Source organism: Silurus aristotelis (assembly GCF_946808225.1).
Source record: "Silurus aristotelis genome assembly, chromosome: 28".
Lineage (NCBI taxonomy): Eukaryota > Metazoa > Chordata > Actinopteri > Siluriformes > Siluridae > Silurus > Silurus aristotelis.
Genome location: NC_139601.1, coordinates 9812217 through 9836384, shown reverse-complemented (window position 1 = coordinate 9836384; position 24168 = coordinate 9812217). Strand labels below are relative to the sequence as shown.

At 37.1% G+C, this 24168-nt stretch overlaps 1 protein-coding gene and 2 long non-coding RNA genes across 17 annotated transcripts in view; 2 read left to right on the top strand and 1 right to left on the bottom strand.

Annotated features, from left to right (window-relative positions):
• LOC310722056 overlaps positions 1-21664 on the bottom strand; it is a 142243-nt gene extending 120579 nt beyond the window's left edge. Inside the window, exon 1 of the long non-coding RNA XR_014532284.1 lies at positions 21204-21664. This is a non-coding gene — a long non-coding RNA (uncharacterized lncRNA). The remainder of the gene's footprint in view (positions 1-21203) is intronic.
• The window catches only part of iqsec1b (IQ motif and Sec7 domain ArfGEF 1b), a 206155-nt gene that overhangs the window by 170714 nt on the left and 11273 nt on the right, over positions 1-24168 (top strand). For 12 of the 15 annotated variants that reach the window (XM_083533967.1, XM_083533973.1, XM_083533966.1 and 9 more), the window contains 7 exons: positions 14680-14947; positions 16641-17887; positions 18290-18451; positions 19231-19353; positions 22090-22256; positions 22402-22541; positions 23463-23492. In XM_083533967.1, the coding sequence (XP_083390093.1) occupies positions 14680-14947; positions 16641-17887; positions 18290-18451; positions 19231-19353; positions 22090-22256; positions 22402-22541; positions 23463-23492 (2137 nt within the window). Of the gene's footprint in view, positions 1-8631; positions 9063-14679; positions 14948-15083; positions 15186-16640; positions 17888-18289; positions 18452-19230; positions 19354-22089; positions 22257-22401; positions 22542-23462; positions 23493-24168 lie in introns of those variants that run through there. The other 3 variants (XM_083533976.1, XM_083533975.1, XM_083533969.1) reach the window with 2 other exon arrangements.
• LOC310722033 lies at positions 19364-20818 on the top strand. The gene is made up of 2 exons (XR_014532261.1): positions 19364-20532; positions 20698-20818. It is a non-coding gene; the product is annotated as an uncharacterized lncRNA (long non-coding RNA).

The following is a 24168-nucleotide window of genomic DNA, read 5'->3' as shown; positions in this document are numbered from 1 at the left end:
GATTCTGCAAACAGCCACTTTATGTATCCAGTCATTTGAATGCTTCTCTATAAATAGTGATTGTGTGCTGATGCAATCTGCTATAAAATGTCATTTCGTTTACTTTTGTGGTCTTTATATGATTTTTGTAAAGGGTTTATGACATAGAAAACATACCAGCCAACTTTCATATGTGTGTTGGAATGCTGAGTTCACACCGACTTAACTAACCGCCTCTCGTAAATGTTAAATCTGACGACTAACTTATGTGCAGCACAATTAATGTTTACACACACAAAAAAAAAAAAAAAAACCATTATAGATATTTCTCATTATTATTGGTGCTTGTTAGACGGTTTCGCTGCATATTGCTAAGCATCACTTTAAGAGCTTTTTTCTTCTTAATATTGATTCATTATGTTTAATGAGGATGCAGTCAGAAGTGTTTTGTTTCCAGTACAAGCCAGTTTAAGGTCATTAGAATAGTTTGTGTTGGCCTTTAGAATAGATTTTCTCGAAAGAAAAGCATTTGTTGTTGTAAAATCCCTGTAAGCAGGTTTGGATGTTTTTCATTAAGAAAAAGATTGAAGCCTCTTGACATTTTAGAGCTTCCATTTTATATTTTGTTTTTTATTTCCAAACAATTATTTCCATGGTTTCTGCAACAAAATCTTACATAACAATGGTGTGTTTGACATTGAATTTCCATAATGCTTTTTTTGTGTATGTGCAGCAGCAGTGAAACAACAGTGTGATGATCCCAATTGAAATTCATGATATGAACGATACATATAGTCAGATACAATAGTCATTACTCCACCATGCATTGACCTTGGAATTCCAATTCCTCCTGTCAGTCAAACTAGAGTGTGAATGAGCCTTAATGTTCAGCACTTGTTTTCAGGCAGCTTGTACTTGGCATTGTTTGTCTAACTGCTCTATTAAAACATACTGTCAACTGCTGATTTATTGTCAGGTTTCAAGGGAATGGGCAAAAAATTTTTTTTTTTTTGGTCAGAAATAAATTTTATTAAAATAACCCCATGCAGTACATACAACATGTTTCTGAAATGTCACAGATTGCATGTGCTCTTCATTATATATCCTTATTTCTAGGAACAGCCTAATATTATAGTCTATGAGATGGTGTGCATTTACTGGAAGGTTTTCCTACATTTAAGGATTTCCAGTGTATTATATGTTCTTTCTCTAACTCTCATGTTCCAACAATTTACAATAATCAAAACAAAACAATTATCTGAATGAATTTGAATTCTGTTCCTGGGGTAGAGAGATGTATTATATCTCATGCAAAAAATATGTTCATGTAAACTGTAGTAACTGATCTTTTGTCTGGAAATGTTCCAGAATGGATGACTGTATAACTCACCATCCCATGTAGTTCTAAGACATGATTATGAGAAGTCTACTGGCTCAAAGTCTTACCTCTGAGCCAGTAGACTAACAAAAATTATTTTCTATCTGTAGTGAACAGAGAATTATTTATCAGCCAGAATTAAATTCACATTAACTTTCTTGCCTATGAAAAGAAAATCTGATGTGTCATCAGATTTCAAAGACTTGCCGGTTACCTTTGTGGTTTGAGAAAAATTGCGTTTTGACAAATGAGCAATAAAGGAATAAAAAAAATTGGTTAATAGGTTTAAATATTACTGTGAGTATATTAATAGACAGTCATTGCAGTAGTTACTTTGCAGGTCTTAGGTCAACAAAGCAGATATAGACAATTCCTTGCACCATTATGAATCCACAAGTGATTTTCAGATTCTGTCTTCTAAACCAGCCCAATATCTCTACAGGAAGTCAGCTGTGTTAGTCACCACTCCTTTCCTGAAATGTAAACATACATGCACTCTCATATAGTGCAGTCTCTTCTGTTTTTAGCATTGCTTCAAAAAAATCACAGCAAGCCAGGAAGAAAAAAGGTAGCTGTTATACAGGATGCCAAGGCAAATTTTCGCACTTAGCTGGCAGTGTACATGGATTTAGTGTCGCACAACAGGCATATTATGTGTGCTAAGTGTGAGCCTATGCCATGGGGCAAGAGTTTGAAAAGAAGGGGCAGGAGCATGACTGTGTCCAAGAAGAGACTTGAGCATTATGCATGCTCGGGGCTAAAATTACAAACCTGTATATCTTGCTGTACAAACATTGCTTTTGGACTCCACTGGGGTTTTTATCAGCTTGAGAGTGGTAGGTTTCACCTCAGTTTATACCCTGAACTTTGTTTTATTCAGTCCTACATTTTCCTTTTCCTGCCTTTTTTCTTTTTTATACTAAAGGTTGGTTATGTCATGTATTACGATTTAGCAATAAGCAATATTTTATTAGTGACGAGTTTTACCTCAGCAATAGAAACAAATGTGATGTTTCCCCGCTGTTCACTCTGCCTTTATTAAATAATATATAAAATTATATTTTATAATATTTTATAAAAAATTTAATATTGTAATTTGGATTGAAAAAGAAAATAGAATAAATTAGATTCATATAATACCCGTTTTAATTTTATTGATTAAACTGAGTAACCAATTAAATTGGCACAAATTAACTGGATTAAATAAAAACATTTTAAAGGAAAAATTGTATTAAATATTTAACGTTTGTTAGACCCCGTTTGTTAGGCAGAGACTAAACAAATTAATACCTTTCTGTGGGAACTCAGAGTTTAGGTATCCACACGTAAAAAGAACGTAAACATGCACCGATCCAAAAGCCCTGTACCAAAAAAATTCTATACAAATACGTGTACCATTGCATACATAATTTTTAGCACAGTAGTTCAAACAATTGCAAGTAGTTTTGCTGTTCTCTGTGTTAAAAGAACACACATTGAAATACATTGAACGGAACACAAATAAAACGTATAATACCGTATTTTTCTGACTATAAGTCGCTACTTTTTTCCCATGTTTTGAACCCCGCGGCTTATTTATGGATTTTTCCTGGGTTTTTCCCGGTTTCACAAACTTCAAGCCAAAAAACTGAACCCCATAACATAAGACCAATGAAATTTCCAAACGAAAAAACACACCTCACCTGTGTTCTGAGCTGCATGGCATCAGGAGAAAAAAAGTTTTTTTTTTTTTTACGCACGATGATGCCAAAAGATAAACTCCTAAGAGAAATAGTTGTGAAAAGAAGGAGGAAGACAGTGAACAATGACTTACTTGGTCGGCTACTGTTTAGATACAAGCCGTTGTAACACGTTGAGTCTGGGTGAAGGGAGAGCTCACTAACTCCAGTTGCAACAGAAATCATATAAGCACAGACAGGTTTCCAAAACTCGTGCTTTTTTTATTTTTCTTGGCAACAGCGTTACGGGTTAGTCAAAGAAACTTAGAAATGAGCATCAGAAAATAATAAGGACATAATCCTCGTCTTGCACACACGCAGTAATAGCGGAAAAATGCAGTGGCAGGCTATTCCCAAAATACCGCTCTGCTCTTAAAGGAAGCGCAACATATTTTACCCGTTACACCGTGTGTAACGTGTCTTTCGTTAAAGCCTGTGTAAAGTTCATTAGTTTTAGTGTAGACAGGCTTATAGACAGGTGCGGTTTATTTATGTTCAAAATAAAAATATTTGTAAAATTCAGTGGGTGTGGCTTATAGTATATGGGTGCGCTTAATAGTCCGAAATTACGGTATATGCATTTGAAGTGTCTATTTTGGAGACACGTGTTTGGAAGCGTGAATTTTAGTACAGATTTAGGTGTCTTACAAGCACGGATGAACACTGATTTCTGAGCACCAAACAAGCACTGTAAATGAAATATATTTACTCATTTACTTTGATTAGTTTTTTTTTTTTTGTTGTTGTTCCTCTGTAGGAATACACATTTTTATTAATATTATATTTTAATACATATTGATACATTTTATCCCTTATATTTTATTTATTGCTAATAAAAATTCTCTGAAGCTCTCAAGTGGCAGATCTATCTTACCTTAGCTTCTCTCTGGCTATTCCACCAGTCTTCTCCACAAGTGTCTTGTTTCATACCAAATGGTTTGAGACTAATGCTTCCCACCAGGCTTCTACACATCTTTATGCAAGCTCTTCTCTGTTTTCTCTGCTTCCCCTAATTTTTCTCCATCTGTCTGTCTGCAGTGATTGCTGACTGTGGCTTATATCTGTAACATGTCACCCTCTTGCCTTCTCCAATCTGCAGAACTCCATCTAGACATCTAAATGACGAAACACTGCAGTATACACAGCACATTTTCAACCCTAGAGGCACTCTTATGTCCCTGCTGGGTGAGAAGAAGCAGGAGGAGATAACTTAAGCATGTGCACATCTTTCTGTTTAGACTGGAGCTCTGAGGTCACTTTGTGCAGGAGGAACCATGTGGAGTCTATAAATGACTGATTGTGTTCATTAACACTAACTCATCCATGCTGGAGCTGTCAGATTGCTACATTGCTCCTCTCAAGTGATTGAGGCTAAATCTGTGAAACAAATCTAAAGGAAGCATAGATATACTAGCCTCGTTTTTGCTCATGTTCTAAACATTCAGAATTAATCAGAAAAGGTTGTAGATAACCTCCACGCTTATAAAGACTTATTTAGTTATTACCCAACATATGTTTCCTTCACTAAGAAAAAATTATTTTCTTTGTGTTTTTTTTTTTTATTTTCCCCAAAGGCTCAACAAGGCCAAGGCTTCTGCAGTAGCACTTAAAATCTTAATGGAAAGTTAACATTTCATGTTTCCTCACTGGCCAAGTTCAAATGTGCAAAAGCTTTGACGTCGCAGAGGGGCTCAGGAGATAAGTTTCCAGACTTCCTGTCTTTTTTGTAATGAGGTACAAATTTGCAGTTCCAGACTGCTGCTGTAAAATGTTAAAATTAAGCTGGAACGAAACACTAGAATATCTCACATCTGATTGCAGGTCAGTGCTGCTACGCTTTTTGGTTTGGATTGACACAAATCTTGTTCATCTTCAGTAAGGACTAAAATAATTGCCCACTGACTCACTTTCTGACATAGTGCTTTGAGCAAATCCAGTATGTGTGTTTGCCTGTCAGTATCTGATGAGCCCCTGTGGTGTGTTTATGCTTTTGGCCAATGCCCATCTTCAGATATAGCCCCTGTCAGTACATAAAGCTGAGCTGAGCAAGAATGAGCTACAATCTCTGGATTCGTATCTGACATGTTTGTAGAATATTGCTTCATCTGCTATCTATAAATTATTTTACAGAGCCATTGACTGAAGAAGAAGGGTACTAACACTGAATAAATGTTTTATTGTCTTTTTTAATTGTCTGTTATATAGTTTATTGACCCTGAGTATTGCTTTTCTAAACAGAGCATGACAAAGTTTTTTCAAACCATTGCAGCCGATCACTATTTGCATACATGTCACAAAGTTGAAAGCTGGATAATGGTTTTGTTTCTGTGACATTGTATGTGTTGGAGAGCACAGCTGGCTCCCTAATATACCGAAATGTCTTATTACTTCAGTGCTTAAATATATTTCCATATACCAAGCACTCCCACAAGTACCTTATTCAGGTCATCAGGAAACGGTGGTGCAAATCTACAAAAGATTTTTTGATGATTTTTGGGCAGCAATCACAGAGTTACATTCACTGTGCTCTATTTTCTACAGTCGAGGCTGCAGCTACATTAGTTCTGCACATAATTGAGGCTTTTGGTGGAAGATCCTACAAATTAATAAATTCCATTTATGACTTTATTGAACTGGTAGAACTTTTTTTTTTTATGCACTGTTTATGAACATTTTGGTGTTGGAAAATAAAATATATATTTGTTGAGGGTAGTGCTATAGTTAACTAGAGTTTTTATTGTTTCAGCAAAGAGTTGTTAAATACACAAGACTCGCAAAAGAAGCATGCAGTTAGCGAAACGATAGTGTTAAATGGATAAACTTTATATTATGTAGAATGCATGCTGCAGACCCTGTGGATAAATGTGGTGTGTGTGTGTGTGTGTGTGTGTGTGTGTGTGTGTGTGTGTGTGTGTGTGTGTGTGTGTGTGTGTGTGTGTGTGTGTGTCTGTGAGGAGCATAGCAGTCGAGGTTAGCAAGTTAGGGTGAAACCTATGTAATCAAATGGGAGATTCAAGTTCACTATAAAACCATTTTAGTGCCCAAAAATAGCAATTAGTCATTTTGTGCAATTTGTAAAGTATAATTATTGTTCTGTATTGTTCTTTTGCTGCTAGCTGCATTATTGCAATCAGAATTCGACAAGAAAACTGAAGCAAATGGAGTTATTGATTCAATTTGAGTTCATCACATGAGTTATTTAGTTATTGTAGCCCAGGGCTATTTCATTAGCTCTACAGTATAAGCAGTTACTGACTAAAAACTTAAAGACTAAAATTAAAGATGATCTCACAACATTTATGTGGGTTTTTTCTATTTACTGGGGACCTTACAGGAAAAACTTAATGGAGCTTTGTGTAAGGGAGACTTTGTAGCCAACCCAAACTATCTAACACAGGCTGAACGCTTGTGCTAAACTTGCCCTTACTTTTGAGATCTCTAGTTAAGTATAGACATTAAAATGAGGTAAGATTGGTACTGAAATGACAGCAGACACATTGGCACCAGCATCTCCCCTGGGTTTGTGGCAGGCTGCATGCCATCTCTCTGTCCAGGCAGCACTGTCAGAGTGACATTGAGACATGTAATAAGTGACAGCTGCTGGGGATTGCAAGTAAGAGGTGGTTTTCAAAGTGACCCCCCCCCCTCTCCCCAAAACAGGTGTCCTTAAAATATTAGTAGAATCAGAGTAATAGGAAACTCTGTCCTACTTTGTCCTTCACCGTGGAACAGATGAGATTCTGACAGACAGAACACCCACAAACCTAGAAAAGACTGATTTTATTCAACTTCCATCTAAATGAGAATGAATGTATACTTAATACATTTGGTAACAAAAGCACCAAAGAGCAAGATGCCTTTTTCCTCGTAAAATGTATTAAGTAACTTATGCCAGAACTATGAAGATAAATTATTTGGGCCTCTCTGTCAGCTGACTATGATGTACATGGCCTTGAACAGTCTGTCTCCTATAAATTCTTCCTGCCACTCTGACACATTATTGAGCCCTTTATTGAGCCACAAAACCTTCAGCATTAAAAGGTTTGATGTCACCAATAATAAACACTGTCGGGTATTTCTCAGAAGCATGAAGTCACAGTGACCTTGTATTTAAAAAGTATATTGTATTTTCATATCTTTATAATGAGCAACTGGCATCAGGAAACCCTAAACACACATCTACTCACCCACACATTTAGGTTTGTTGTGGCAAAAAATATAAATGTGTTCAACACAACCTCACTATTAACCCACACACCCTGTAATGTTTTGTCTGAATGCACCTTTTGGAAAAGTCTGGAGTTTAATTGATTCTGTAAATGAATCACAGCAATTAATTAGATTTTATTTATTTATACTTCAATGTGAATTTATTTGTTCTCTGTTTGTCCTAAGGTTAAAACAGACATGCTTATTTAAAGTGTTTTTTAAACTTGTTATTTAGAGAGAATAAATAGATTAGAAGGAAAATCCCTTCTCAACAGATATTCTCAAAATCTACATCATGTCTAAAATAAATAGATGTCTAGGCGATATACAGGGACCATAAATGTTTAGTTGACCATCTCAAATTTTTCTGTCTCAAATTTAAATGGAATCGGGTGTGTTTTCATCTTAGGCTTTAGGCAGTATGAGCTCTGGACAAAAGTGAGAAATGAAAGGCTTCACTCTTGGGAGCGACTGAAAAATTCCAGTAATTACAGCCACACTGTCACCTCACGGCGAGTGCTTGCAGATAAAGTTGGATGTAGCTGGAGACTCAGCTACCATTATGTTTTTTTTCCAACTTTGATCACTGTAAGGTCTCAGCAGACCTCCTAACTGCTACATTGCTGCAATTTCACATTAAAGATTGGGGCTTTGTTTCATCCCAGAACTATGCATTTCATTGCATGGTGGGTGACAGCATCTGGACTCTACTCTTGTGTCACTCATTGTTTAGCTGATGATGTCAGCAAGAGAAAATGTGTAAAACTGCCTTATGTAAGGAAATGGGAGGAGGGAAAAACGTGGGACAGATTATAGAGATGAGCTTCACAAAGTCACACTAGGCATTTAGCAGACTTTTTTTATGTTTAGAATGTTTTGTTTGAAGGTTTTTGTTTGGAAAAAGGCCAATATGTAAGATGACTAAAGATAAAGGTATACCTAGGTTTTATGTGTTTTGTAGTGAAATGGTGACTTTTGAGTTGGCATATTGCCCTTTAAGAGGACTCATTCATGTAAACTGTGGTGTCAGGAGAGAATAGTGACGGCCATGTTTGGCTGCACCTCTCCTGCAGGCCCCACCGTCTGGAGCACGTCTATCACACATGTAGGGCTCAAATTACTGCCAAGACTTAGTCTGGCCCCTAGGAACAGCAGCTGAAGCCTTCAAGAAAGATAGAGAGAGATGGAAAGATAGAGAGGGAGGGATAAAGGCTTCCTCCACTTCTTAACTTCTCGAACAGCCTGAATCCATCCTGCAATCTGGCTATTATTAGCCCCACTTCCTCTCCTGGTCCAAAGGGGCTTCCCACTCTTTTAGCCATCATCTCTTTCAACTCTTTGGGCTCTGCCTTTACTAGTTTGCACATGATAAACTACCATGTATATTCTTTACTCTTTCACACTGTCTAGTCTGTACAGGACCAAGATAAACAATCCTCTTTGGGCCAGACTAGTTTATATTCCTGCCATCTAATTAGATTGCTGGACAGAGGAATTCCCTCCCCTTTTAGCCACAGTCACTGGCATGCATTCTGTTCTACCCCCTCCTTGCTATCCAGCGAGCAAGAGAAGGAAAACGAGGATGTAGTGACCGTGGAGTCCAACGGAGTTGAACGAAGATTATAACACTGAGAGGCTTTGCTTGCCAAAGAGATGGGTAGCCATGGGTCAGCACAATGCTGCTATTTGTAGGGATCAAAAAGCAACATGTGGTGTTTGCAGTGTGCGTCTGACAGAAGCCAGTCTTTACTGGAGCTGGAGTTGGAGCCGAACAGCTGGTAAGCTTTTAGCATGTGTGTTTGAGGAGGTGTATATTACTCTGACTAGGGAGACTTGTAGGTTTTATACAGATCTTATTCTGTGTTAAACTTTTGAACTATGTTCCCTTTAAACATCTTACTGATATTAAACATGTTTTGGTGAAGTAGTAGTATTTATGATCTGAATCTCGTAAAATATTCCAGTGAATGTGGAGATAAACTGTGACAAGTGGTTGCATTTTATTCGGTGATCAATTCATGAATTCATGTAAAAACACAGATATATTACACTTTTTTCATTAGAAAAATTAATAGAATAAGATTTCTAAAATTTGCAGACAGTAAGTCCATGTTGGTGTTTATGTAGCACTACATAAATACAATGTCCTTTTCATCTTTTTCCATGTGTGACTTACTCTTTAATCATATTGAAACTGCTTCTCTGTAATTAGTGCAAATTACAGGAAAATCACACAGATTCAGGGGTTATCATGTTGACTTTTTTTAGGGGGAGTGTATGCATTAGTTAGAAAGCAGTTTGCATACAAATGCAGTAAGTAATTGTTGGGAGGTGCAGTTATTGTTATCTGTGTGTTGTTCCTCGTCATGACTGTTGCATGTTTAGGTCTTGGCAGAATGCAGTTAAAGCTAAATGTAGGTTCAGCTTTATTTGAACACCACCGGCTTTCTATCTGTGGCAGAGGATTTCTGAGACATGCAGCCTGCTATGCTTTTTAATGTGCGGCAGCTTTTCTTTTCATAACTTTCCACTGGCTTAAATGAATTTAACAAGTGTAATTTACAGTTGAACAGCTAATGGAAAATTATTGTTATGGAATTGTCTCATATGGAACTTTAATTTTCTTTCACCACATGTAAAAAGTCTGCTTAGTGTTTTGACCTCTAATCTGCAGCCTGGATGAATTACTATTGCCAACTAGTGCCAACAGACACTCCACTAAGCTTACTGAGTTCTCTATTAAACCAGTGGAATGTCTGCTAAATATACCCAAGGGTCATAGATACAGTGACTCTATATTGTAACATGCCTTCTCACTTTGGCCCAGTGATATATAGCATGTTTGCTGAATAGTGTTTGTAGAATTACATATACACGCATTGTCAATACCCCAAATATATATCTAAGACTAACGATGATGCTGTAAGAGAAAAAGGTTTTTATTTATTTTCTTATTTTTTAAATAGATGGAACTGTAGCTTAGAGTAATACAATCCACCGATATGTGAAGATTGGGAGACAAATCCTTGCATCAATAACCAAAGTCTTTTGTCTTCATCTGCTCAGCTTAATTTAGCAGCACAACCTTTCCCTTCTGTTGGATCTAATTTAGATTATTTTCTTCATTTTTATTCAAATGAAAGAATATAATTCAGATGCTTTGTTTGCTTTTAAGTAGTGGTGTGTAAGGTACTGTATTTTAATCCGATTTATAAACAATCTTTCCTGCTCCCTGTTTGTACCCACTCACAGTATTTTTTATTTATTTACTTATTTATTTTTAAGTTAGTTGGTTCTGTTTTTCAAAATATAAAGAAATAAGTGATTAAACCCACAGCAGCCCTGGCCACAATAAAGTAGTTATTAAAAAAAAGGGTGAAAGGGTAGCTCAATTTACACCAGACAAACCTGCAACATGTACACTCCCATGTAAATGAATACGCTCCTCTTTTCAGGCAAGCTACATCTGACAGCTAACACCCTTCCGTATGATAGCAAATGTCACCAGCTCCCACACATTTTTATTGGCTCATGTTGGATCACATTCTGATTCTCAACTCTTGCTTTATGATTCCGACCAAGTAATTGTTGTAATGAATGCTATTAGGCTTTACAGATAAACATGATGTACAGTATCTCAGACAGCAAACAGAATGCCTTAAAGCCCAAGGAAATGTCAGCAAAATTGATGTGAAGGTCCAAGTGTTAATGTGAAAAGTGATTTAGGGACTGAAATGTAAATGAGGTCTCATTATATACCTTGTTAGGCTCACCATCTTTACCTGAGGCAAAGAGTTTTTTATTACCTAAACTCATCTTAACCCATTAAAAACCTGCATGTTTTCAACTGCAGCAATATATTTCCAAAATCGCTGAGCGTTTGCCTTTTTTTGTACTCAATAAGCATTTGTTTATGGTATTTCATTTATTAAATACTAAATTATTATGAAGTTTTAAAGTTGATCTGATGCTGGTGCAACAAACATAAACATACAGAAAAAAACTGTACTTAAACAGGGATCTTAAACAGGAAAACACATTATCAAGTTGAGTTATATAGTAGTTAAAATATTTGCTGAAAAACTTTCTTGTGAGCAACAATATCTTCTGTAATAGCTACTTATTTAATAGTCTTTTAATTGTATTTTATTTATTATTTTGGGGGTTTTTGTAGTTTTTTTTTTTTTTTTTTAAGTAAAGATAGCCTCCTCTCTACTTTTTATCTTTTGGCTTACATTTCTTATATTTGTAGATTGTAGCTGATCAAATCTCTATTAGAAGCAAATTCTGCGTGTGACTCCTGAGAGCACTGAGATTTTTTTTGTTTTTTGTATTTGATTTTGGTCTGACCACTGCTTTATAGCAATGCTGTGCAAAAGAGCACTGCTGGCATACAGGGAAGACATTTAAATGGCTTTCTAATTTCTGAGCAGGTGGCATTAATTACATTGACAGACACTTTTCCTTTTCTCAGCATTACTCTGACAAGTTTGCTCATCTTGAACACACTAAGTTGATCAGGAAAAAAGGATTCACATTAACGACAAGAGCTTGGTGCAAAATTCATTCACTCTCTGGTGCAAATAAGATGCAAACAGAACCAGGGACAAAATAGAATGGTCTTTTTATATGACCCAAGATTTATGTGAGATGTGATGAGTTTTTTTGCATTCATATATTTGTATCCATATTTACTTAAAACTTGGTAGCTGAAGTAGTTGTTATTAGCCTGTGTGGTGAAAACAATTACATACTCTACTATTGTTCATTATAGCCATGATTAATATTGCATTTCTAAGTGCCGCTGTACCAAGGGAACGCATCTTAAATAGGGGCTTAGTGAGTGTTGCTTGTTTACTATTTGGGTGGGTACAACATGATCCAGTGTAGTTGTTTTTATTGGGTATATTGCTTTACCAATTTTTAGATATGAACAATTGCGCACACATCTGTGAGAACAAATGTAAAGAAATTTAAAAACAGACTTTCAGAGTCATTGTTAAATTTCCTACTGTTTTCACATAAACTAATATAGAACAGAATATTTAAATGAGATCTGCATTACTAGTTAGTCAGTGGATTGAGAACAGTGGCAACCTACCTCCTTTAAATCAGAAAAACAAATTCAGACTTACCCATTACATACTGTAGCAATGTGTCCTGCATTTCTAAACCTTCCTTCTAAAGCATTTGTCTCACAGAAAAAAAAAAACTCATCTCAGTTTAAAAATATTTTCTAGTGTTATTCATCATGGTTCAGAGTGATGACAGTGTGCTACTCCTGCTCAGAATAAGAGAGCTGTCCTCTGAGAGATGAGAAGGCACCAAAACAAAATTAAAATCTCATTTCACTCCTCATTTCAAAATGTGCATCCAGTGCATTCTGAAGGCATCAGACATCAGGAATGGAAGGTCTGAGTCATTCCAGCTCAACAGAGATAGTGCCAAATTAGCTGCCAACTGTGTCATCCAACACATCCCTGTGTCTTTTTTATTTATTTTCTTTGGAATGTGATTCCACATGAAAAGCAGCTGCTTCATTACTATATGATATTCTGTCAATGAAAACATGTTCCTGAATTAAACCAGCTAGTTCATGGATGTTTATTTTCATCGTCGGATCCCCCGAGCCTGGGAGACTAATTGTGAGCCTGATCAGACTAAAAAAAAGTGAGGTCACCCTGGATGACCGTGATATGGAATTTATTTATTATTTTTTACCGTACTTTAGCTGAGTCATTTCTGAAAACATCTGCCTTTTGTGATTATTCCAGTTCAGTATCACTCTGCATGGAAGTGGTTAATGTTTTTAATAAGATTTTGATAAATGCATTGAACATTTGAAGGTTTGAAATTCATAGTTAGAATTTTGGTTAAGAATTAGATATTTATGCATGAAGATTTAATGGTTTGTAATTTAAAAATTACATTAAAATCTTTTATTAACTGTCATTTAAAGACATGAATATATAACTTAATATACTAATATTTTAATATTAAATAGCAAGTATTAAAAACAGAGTCAAAACCACGGCTAAATACATTATTAGAATAGTTAATTACTAGAATAGTTAAAATGTTATTGTACTTTGGTTTTCTCTTTTCTTTATTTGGATAGCATTGCACACTCTGCATCTTGCTAATTCATTGAATTGAAGAAGGCTCTGTTAATCTGAAACTAATCTACTGTCACTGAGTAGATGCAGAGAGCTCAGAAAAGATTATTTTTTTGCGGTTTTTCTTTCTATTTGCCTGTGTGATTTCTTTAAAATCAAAATGTTTATGGAGTGACAAATTGTGACAGGACTATTCTAAAACCCAAATGGCTGTTAACTTGCACTGCTGAAAGCTTTTTTGTTTTGAAAACCTTTTGCAGCAGTTTTCACATGTACTTTGACTCTCCCCTGAATCTCAGAAATAAAAATGTGTATTTAAATGAGACAGAAAAGTCACTGTTTCTGAATACATAAGCTTGTCTAATAGTGACCTCAGACAATATAAAGCTTTTCTTGTATTATTTTGGTGACAGATATGAGTTGTTTTGCTAACTGTGCTAAGTGCTGTGTCACTGCAATGTAAGCATTCTTTGTTTGGCAGGTGTGTGTGTGTAAGATAGAGAGAGAAATAGCCAGAGAGAACAGAAGACAATCTAAGTTCAAGTCTTGAATCATTGTTTTTCAAGGCCACTTTGTCTTTTTTTCTTTGCTTTGTGTGTTCCACCCTGGTATTTTGATGAATTTTATTGAACAAGAATGATAAGGATTTTATTGGCCAAGAAAGATTGTACCTACAAGGAAATATTTTAATTGCTCCATAAACCTGTGCTAATTTGTGTAGGAAGACAGGGGGAAAGATGGGTAAAATGTAAAATTACTCTTAATTTGGATTTTAAGCTCAGCCTTTTCGCATTTCTTAATGAAGAAATTATTTTGATTTGATTCAATATACAGACAGTGTGTCAACTATGTCTGCTTTAGCCTTGTGAAAATACAACCAGCCTTTTTTCACCTAGTTATTTCATTTTTCATACTGTGCTATTTGTCAACTGCTTCTTTTGATGTTACAATACACACAGGCAGGGAAAAAGAATTCTAATTCATCATGTCATGTTTCACAACACCTCCTCCAAAGCCCAAACAACCAGCAAGTAAAAACATATGCAGAGGGTTATTTTCAGCAGTATTTTATCCATTTCTGTTATAATGGCCTCTCTCAATTGAAGCATACCAAGTCTGGTTAAGATGGTTGACAGTGTGTAGAAATTACTCAGGCAAAATTATAATTAGAAAAATTAATTATTCATTTACACCAGAGATACTGGGAATCTGCTGTAATTTTTTGAAAAATATTTTAAATAAATGAGTTCCTTAAGTGACACTCTTTTTCTCTCTGCAGTGTGGAGGGTGATGGTGCAGGTTGTGAGGCAGGTGTGTCTCTGGACAGCGGATATTCTCGTGGGCCGGTGACACGGAGCTCCATCATCAGCACTGAGCACTTTGAGGCACCTTCGCTTTACACGCACGAGATCCGTCAGCGTCCCCGTCGCCCCAAACTCCAACATTCACAATCTATCCTCCGCAAACAGGCAGAGGAGGAGGCCATCAAACGCTCGCGCTCCCTCTCAGAGAGCTATGAGCTCTCCACTGATCTTCAGGACAAACAGGTTCTCTTCTTTTCCCTATTTCACTGTCAATGTTTTATTCATGTATTTTTAGTGTTCATTTAGAACACAGTCAGTGAAACTGTCAGTTTCAACATGAAAATACTATAATTAATCACTTGGGTTGTTGATTTTAAAGGATTCCAGGCAGTGATGATAGAGGAATAGTTTCCCGGCACTGTGTTAATACTGAATGAATGGCAATCATTCAGAATGACACAAATGAGTTTACAAATGTCAGGTATGGCTACAGACTCACTGTGTCCCTCATCAGGATGAAGTGGTTGCTAACGTTGAATAAACAAATGGATAAATGTTTTCAAAATTATAGGAATAGATAAATATGTATCTTGGTACATGAATAGCAAATGCATCAAAATGAAAACTACATCTACAGTACTAGTTCTATTTCAGGAGCTAAAATGTTAGCATCCTGGTACTTTGGTACTTAAGCTAGCTATTAATAGTTCTAACACTAAAGCTATAACGCTTAATGGTCATCAAGCACCAAAATGGTGTTCCAACAATAAATCAAAATGTGATTATAAATTATAATGTCCCTTTTCCATAAATCACTCTTCCACAGTATTAGCCTGCTGTTACATTTTTTTTCTGTGTTGGCAACAGCCACAAAACACCCTAGACCATAGACAAAAGACAATAGAAGCAAATTGTATTATTAGCAATGGTAAGCAGTAACCACCTCACTAGTTATTGACAAGTACAATGAAAAATGACTTTATTGATCTGCATGAATAAGGTTGTCTAGCAAAAAAAAAAAGTCATGATTCAATTAGAAATCATCATAATAAACTTTTGCGTATTTTTGAAGTCAGTCAGTAGTTTGTAGTGGCAGTCAGTAGTTTGAGCAGTAGTGTTGCCTTTTGCCAAGAATTTCTTGAAAGAAAATGTCTTGCTGTAAATCATATCTGAATCAATTTTGTGCTCTGAATCATCACTATGAAAAGTATTTTCTGTAGGATACTTCTATTTTGATGCAAGTTGCATACTAGTTTTGTATTGTTCCCATCAAAAGCATTTTATAAAACAATATTGTGTATTCCAAATAGATATGTAAACAAATGCTGCTGTCCCTGTTGTTTGCAAGGTAAAATATTTCGTTAAAATAAATGCACCTCTATAGGCATGTTTCACTATAAAATCTGGATTAAGTTTTAGTGAATGACACTAAGGCCATACTGTTGTTTTACACAAAAGACATCACGAATATTCTAGCATTAATTGCCCAGTCACATTTTGCTGTGATTAGTTTCTTCATGCAGTGCAATGTACCCTCAGGCAGACGGGAGATCGGAAAGCGGTTCTTTAGATCATGGAGGCTGAGCACACACACATTCCTATAATACTTGTAACTTGCTATTCAAATCATTTAAAAAGCTGCAGCTGACACCTTCAAGTGACAGGATGCATACTAGAGAAGTGTGGGAGGTTACAGATGGTGAAGAAATAGGATCGTTCCTGCCTGCGGTTCAGCCTGAGGGACTGGATTTTCTCCGAAGCAATAGCAGTGTAGATCAGGACAGCAGAATTTCTTTAAGAATGGCCATGTTTTCATTGACTGTTGTTATCAATGGGATTTGATGTTTATGGTTCTTACAGTGAGACTTTTTAGAAAATGCTGAAAACCCAACATGCTTTAATCCTGTCTGTGGCCCTTTGTGGTTTATGTTGGCAGGTGGAGATGCTGGAGCGGAAGTACGGGGGACGTTTTATAACTCGGCATGCGGCCCGGACCATCCAAACAGCTTTCCGTCAGTATCAGATGAATAAAAATTTTGAGCGCCTCAGGAGTTCTATGTCTGAAAATCGCATGTCAAGGCGCATCGTCCTTTCCAATATGAGGATGCAATTTTCCTTCGAAGGACCTGAAAAAGTCCACAGCTCTTACTTTGAAGGCAAGCAGCTCTCCCTGAGTGATGATAGCTCTAAGCTGGCACAGTCAGATCGTGGTGACATGGTACCAGTCAATGTTAAGTCACAAGCAGGACAAAGTGACTTGACGGATGCCATCACTGAGCTGGAAGATGCCTTCTCTAGGCAGGTAAAGTCCCTGGCTGAGTCAATTGATGATGCTCTAAACTGTCGCAGTTTACATGGGGAAGAGGGGCAAGATGATGGCAAAAGGGGTCATGGTGACCTGGATCGGGACATAACATATCAGGTAAAACCATCACACAGCGGAGACCGTCGCAAGCTTGATGAAATGACAGCATCATACAGCGACGTGACCCTCTACATTGATGAAGAGGAACTGTCACCTCCTTTGCCTCTCTCACAGTCTGTAGTGGACAGGACATCCATGGATCCAGAACTGCAGCTGCGTGCACTAAACTCCTCACAGGACTATTGGGTACACAAGGAAGACAAAGGTGACACTGACACTAGCTGTCGCAGCACGCCATCTCTGGAGTGCCAGGAGCAACGGCTGAGGATGGACCATCTTCCGCTGCTTACCATCGAACCTCCAAGCGACAGTTCAGTGGAGCTGAGTGATCGTTCTGAGCGCAGTTCCCTAAAACGGCAGAATGCCTATGAAAGAGGTGGGCCTAGCCAACAGGGCAGCCCCAAGAGCCATCCCTCGCATCCCTCCCATTCTTCCATTTCTCGAAGAGATGATGATGTCCCCCGGCATCGACCACGGCAGCTCGAAAGTCACCTGGCCATTAATGGCACAGCCAACAGGCAGAGCAAATCAGAGTCTGATTTCTCAGATGGTGACAATGACAGTGTAAACAGCACATCCAACTCCAATGACACAATCAATTGCAGTTCAGAGTCATCATCACGGGACAGCCTACGTGAGCAAACACTCAGCAAGCAGACATACCACAAGGAAACCCGTAACAGCTGGGACTCCCCAGCTTTCAGCAATGACGTCATACGCAAGCGCCACTATCGCATTGGCCTCAACCTCTTTAACAAGTATGTGATGATTCTGAATAGAAAAATTGGTGTCGGTTTTCATTAGCACTAATCAGACCTTTGTGAAAGCTGTAAATGAACGTTATTTTTTTTTAATTAGCATCTTGATCTTTAACCCATAGTGCCATGTGATTTATTAATTATGAAGTTTCACAGCCTGTTCATTCATTTAACAGTAGGCTTGGTTTTATGCATGTGTGAACTGTGAACTATCATTGAGGCTCTTGAGGAGTATGGCAAAGGAAAGCACAGTCAGTTTGTTTAAGGAGCTGTTTAGGCTGGTTTAGATTAGTACTGTAAATGACATTGTAATAAGTCAGACCAGCTACCATCTGAAAACACTACATCTGTCCATCTGAAACAATCTGAATTCACTTGTTCCTTTTTCTTTATTGTGTGCAGAAAGCCGGAAAAAGGTATTCAGTATTTGATTGAGAGAGGGTTTGTTCCAGACACCCCTGTGGGTGTGGCTCACTTCTTGTTACAAAGGAAGGGGTTGAGTCGGCAGATGATTGGAGAGTTCCTGGGCAACAGACAAAAGCAGTTCAACCGAGATGTCCTGGAGTGAGTTCTCAGTATTATTTTTAGTACTGTTAAAATATTGAGGTCTTAGAATATGTTTCCATATATTTGATAAATGATGATGACTTTTTGAAGTAATTTACTCCTTTAATTAATAGAGCTCCCATCTGTTCCCACTGCTGTGCAGCTCTATTATACATAAAAACATAATACATTTAATAGATTTTGCCTGATAATGCATCTATTAACACATTACTACTGTGACTGCTGTGAGTGGTGCAGAGAAGGCATTTTATTCTTAATACATCAGTGCATTAAAATCTGTCCAGAATAACCAAAGTCTTTCCAGATTTAAAACATGATTACTGTAAACTTACTTTTTTAAACCTGAGGTAATTCCAAGGGCCTTTTTAAACCAGGCCCCAAGGGAAATAGTCCAGTAAAATAAAGCCTGTGTTTGGCAAAAACCTAGTGCAGATACCTGTAACAGAACCCACAATCCATACTGTGTTCAAAAAGATAATACATCCATATAAAGACAGAATGTTTAGCAGCTCCATTGACCACTGTAGCTCTAGATATGTGTTTATTCTATTTCTTATAGATTTAATTAATCAGCAGGAATCAGCACTATTCAAATCTGTTTGAGATCTTTTTCTTTCAAAAATCCTTTTATAAATGAAAAATGAATATTATGAGTACACTGAAAATTGATAATTTAGTCATGTTATGTTATAATGCATATTTAGGTATCTCAGAGAGAGTGACATAATTCTGGTGTATTCATACACTGATCCGTATATGTATATTTCTTTTGGCAGTTGTGTGGTGGATGAGATGGACTTCTCCAGCATGGAGCTGGATGAAGCCTTGAGAAAGTTCCAGGCTCACATCCGGGTACAAGGGGAAGCACAGAAAGTTGAGCGGCTTATTGAAGCTTACAGGTTAAAAAAACTCTATTACTCAACTTTCACAAAATCAGATTAGTACAAGCTGAGTAGTTGTTGCAGATTTCTTTTTTTTTACAGCCTTGTTCATAATTCTGTTGCTGTAAAACATCCATTTCAGAAATGTAGCCAGAGTGCTTTCTTTTATTTTGCCTTGCTCTCATTACATTTTCCTCACCTTAAACCATTAAGGATTTTCCTCTTTATAGAAAACAAATAATCAGATCTTCCTGGAGAGTTTCCTGCCTTGTGAGAATCACTGGGATTGCTCTGAATGATAGTCTGCTGTCCTGAACATATCCACAAAGTCAAGGGCAAGCCAAAAATCTCCCAGAATTCCTGTAGACACTATTTCTGTGAAAGGGGTCTCACCTAATTAAACATAAGCCTAAGCTGTAAATCAAGGCAGCATCTATCTGAAAAGAGAAGCTCTTGTGGGTTTTGTCTTATCCAGGGTATTGCTATATTCATCTTACCTCAGAAGTGAGAAATCACAAAATTATCATACTCTTTGTATTTAAGATACATGAAGTAATCCCTTGACCAATGTGATGAGTGGTATACGTTTTCCTCCTTCAAACAGCAAACTGCATAGTCACTGTTTACCAGTTGAATATGTCTGTACTGTATGTTGATTAATTGATTAATTGTCAAACTCACGCACACTTACTCAACTGTTACAGAACAGTTACAACCTGAACTCAAGGCACACTCAATACTCATATTACTTTACTTCGTACACATCTATGTCCACAGCACCATCCATATTATATTATATTACCGTATTTTTCGGACTATAAGCCGCTACTTTTTTCCCATGTTTTGAACCCCTCGGCTTAATCAAAGAAGCGGCTAATATGTGGATTTTTCCGGGGTTTTTCCCGTTTTCACAAACTTCAAGCCAAAAAACTGAGTGACATAACATTAGACCAATGAAATTTCCGAACGGAAACGAAAAAACGCACTTCACCTGTGTTCAAAGCTGCACGGCTTGGGAGGAAAACTTCCACCGGTGGCGCACGACGATGACAAAAGATAAACTCCCCAGAGAAATAAGTGATACCTTGACCTACGAGTTTAATTCGTTCCGTGGACGAGCTCGTATCTCAATTTGCTCGCACATCAAATCAGTTTTCCATATTGAAAATACTTAAAATGGCATTAATCCGTTCCAATGTTTCATGTTATTAAATTGGAAAATACATTTCTAAATAACAAATCTTGTATAAAAACATAATAAAAAGAGTATGTAAAGATATAATAAGGTTTTATTCAGTATATTTTCCTCGGAGATGAGATGACTTAAACTAACGAAAACGCCTGTGGGGTGGGTGTGTGGAGGGGGGTTAGAGGCGATAAGCGGAGGCGGAGGGAAAACTCGTTTTTTTACTATCACTCCTGTACAGTACGTATCCCTAAACTTTAAAATTTTTACTTTTTCTTCTTTGCTTATCTTAATTTTCGTCAGTCTTTGCTTTCTGGCTTTGCTTCGCCATCTAGCAGCGGCGTCTCGAGCTTGTACCTCAAAGCAAAAAAATGGACCGAGTGACCGCTCGTACCTCGGAAAACTCGTACATTAATGCACTCGTAGGTCAAGATACCACTGTAGTTGTGAAAGGAAGGAGGAAGATAGTGAACAATGACTTACTTGGTCGGCTACTGTTTAGATACAAGCCGTTGTAATGCGTTGAGTCTGGGTGAAGGGAGAGCTCGCTAACTCCAGTTGCAACAAAAATCATATAAGCACAGACAGGTTTCCAAAACTCGTGCTTTTTTATTTTTCTTGGCAACAGTGTTATGGGTTAGTCAAAAAAACTTAGAAATGAGCATCAGAAAATAATAAGGACATAATCCTCGGTCTCCACACACACGCAGTAATACCGGAAGAATGCAGTGGCAGGCAATTCCCAAAATACCGCTATGCTCCTAATAGAAGCGCAACATATTGCATTTAGTGTCTTTCGTTAAAGCCTGTGTAAAGTTAATGACAGCGGCTTATAGACAGGTGCGGCTTATTTATGTTAAAAATAAAAATCTTTGTCAAATTCAGCTTATATAAGTGTGCGCTTTATAGTCCGGAAATTACGGTAATCATATTAATCTGTTTACATGCTCTTTTGCACCTCCTGATTGATTTTATTGCCGTTTTTTCACAACATTGTGTTTATGTTAACAAGTACACTTTTGTTTATAGTTCTCTCTTTTGCACATTGTGCTGTATATTACAGTAGGTTTACAGGTCAGTGCTATTTTGTGTTTTGTGTATCTGTCCCACACTGTCTTGTGTTGTTTGTTTGCAATAGGTTGCACCCGATGCACCCAATCCTGGAAGAACATTGTCTCATTTCACTGTGTACTGTGTCAGCTATATATGGTTGAAATGACAATAAAAGCTTCTTGACTTGATATAAAATAAACACTTATATATACATTCAACCCCCCGATAATTTGTGGTCGGAACTCACGATAGGATAATCCACAACTTCCGGGGGACCACTGTACAGCGTAGCATATAGTATAAGATACTATGTTACAAGTTATAAGTTACTGTGTTTACTACTGATGTGCGCAGTAAAGCCCATGGTAGGAATTCCATCCCACTTTTTCTTATCATAGGTTTTTCATAGTCAGAGGAATTATGAGTTATGACATTTAGTAGAATGAAGCATTGTTTTTTTTTTTGGTCCTCTGTTTTGAATTGTTAATTTGGGGAAACTGCTCATTTCTTTCTAGTCAGCGCTACTGCATCTGCAATCCTGGAGTGGTGCGGCAATTTCGTAACCCAGACACGATCTTCATCCTGGCATTTGCTATCATCCTTCTCAACACTGACATGTACAGCCCCAATGTAAAGCCGGAGAGGAAGATGAAGCTGGAGGACTTTGTGAAGAACCTGCGAGGTGTGACTTTAAAGTTTAAAGTACACAGACAATTAATTCGGGAGAGAGCAAAAAAAGAGAGCGCTTCTTTTCCTTAAAAGAAGTAATGAGTAATACATTTTGAATTGTATTTGACTAAAGTACAAATCTCCTACTTATCTGGCAGGGGTTGATGATGGAGAAGACATCCCACGTGAGATGCTGATTGGCATTTATGAGCGTATCAGGAAACGGGAGCTCAAAACAAATGAAGACCATGTGTCCCAAGTGCAAAAAGTAGAGAAGCTCATTGTTGGGAAGAAGCCAGTGAGTGACATTATCACCACATCTGCTATCCTTTCCTTCTATCTGGAGCTGCTCATCACAGTTCATTACAGATCTTAAGACAGGTCAGGACTTGAAAGAAAAATAGTCCTTTAGAATTGAAAAACTCTTTACATTTACTTTATATTTGAAGAGCAGCGTAGTCTTACTTAGGTCACATTATTTACACACAAGGTGGCCTTAATATTCTAAATGACCTTTGGTTCTATAGTACAGATATGTACTATTTAGAACCTAGACATTCATGTCCACTGACCCTTTCAATTCTGTTCTACTTCAAGTTTATTCTCCCAAGGTTTTCTTTTTATTGCAGTCTAAGACAAATAACTTTACTTAATGGATGACATAAGTAAGAAAGGTAAAGAAAGAACAAAACAAAAAACAAAAATAGAAAGCTTCAAGGTTGGCTTTAAATCTCTGCCTAATCTAAGTAGGTTCTCTTCAGATTTTTGTCTCCTGGGAACTAAGGTGCTCGTAGAAACTTAAATGCAGTTCAGCTTCAGCCACCACAGCTTTGAAATAATTATTACCATTTGTTTTCTAATGGAGATTGCACACACAACCTGACCTGCAGCCCCATCCGTCATGCCTGTTTAACACTGTGAGTCCCATCAAACACACTATTAATGGAGAGCCCCTGTGGAGCAAAACTGGAGGCTCCTCTGGCCCATGCTGCGGTAATTATTCCAAGCTCAGCAACAATGTTCATCAACTCCAGCAGTCATCTCAGCCACACAAGAGCTTACGAACACCAGAAAGATTTGTTACAATTAGAGACATGGGGAAAGAAAAGAAAGAAAAAAACATATTTAATATCCCACCATGCTCCTTCTTGCAAATCCTTTCTCACACTCACTTTGCTTATTGTCTTTATGACCTACTTGAGTTTTATTTGTCTTACAGATTGGCTCACTCCACCATGGCCTTGGATGTGTATGTATTATCTGGCTCAGTTTTTATTGTTAAAACATATGTGGCACATATGCGTTGATGTTTAGCAAGCAAGTAGCATGTAGTATCTGAAACCAACTGAAATTGTATTAAATAATGCAAGAAGGTAATGTTTTGGAAACACAAAGGATTGTAAATAAAGTGAACAATTTAAAGGTTCTTATGCACAGACATGGATTTGAAGAAGGCTGAACACACTAATTACTTATAATGAAAAAAAACTGTTTTATTTTAGACTCTTTTTAGCCAAATCTGTGGAAACCGAATCTCACCCTTTGACCACTTCACGTACACTTTTAGACAGTCCATAATTATGAATTCCTTTTATATAATGATTACCTTAACTATTTAAAAAATGTTTACTGTTATCCGTGTTCTCAAAATTATTACCTTCAACAAGGTTTTTTAATACATTTTGTTGTAGTTCTTTAACTGGAGGAAGAGAATGTATGTTTCAGCATATTTTGGTCATGACAAATCACCACAACACTGCCAAATTAAACAATATATAATTTACTGTTTGAATACCCTGGGATTTGTCTTTACCATTGTGGTTATAAACATTAGTGTGGCTACTGTTTTCCCTTTATTGTGTTCTTTGCTGTATTTTTTTTTTTCTAAAAGTGAAATAGAAATATCATATGTTTGGTCCCCGTTT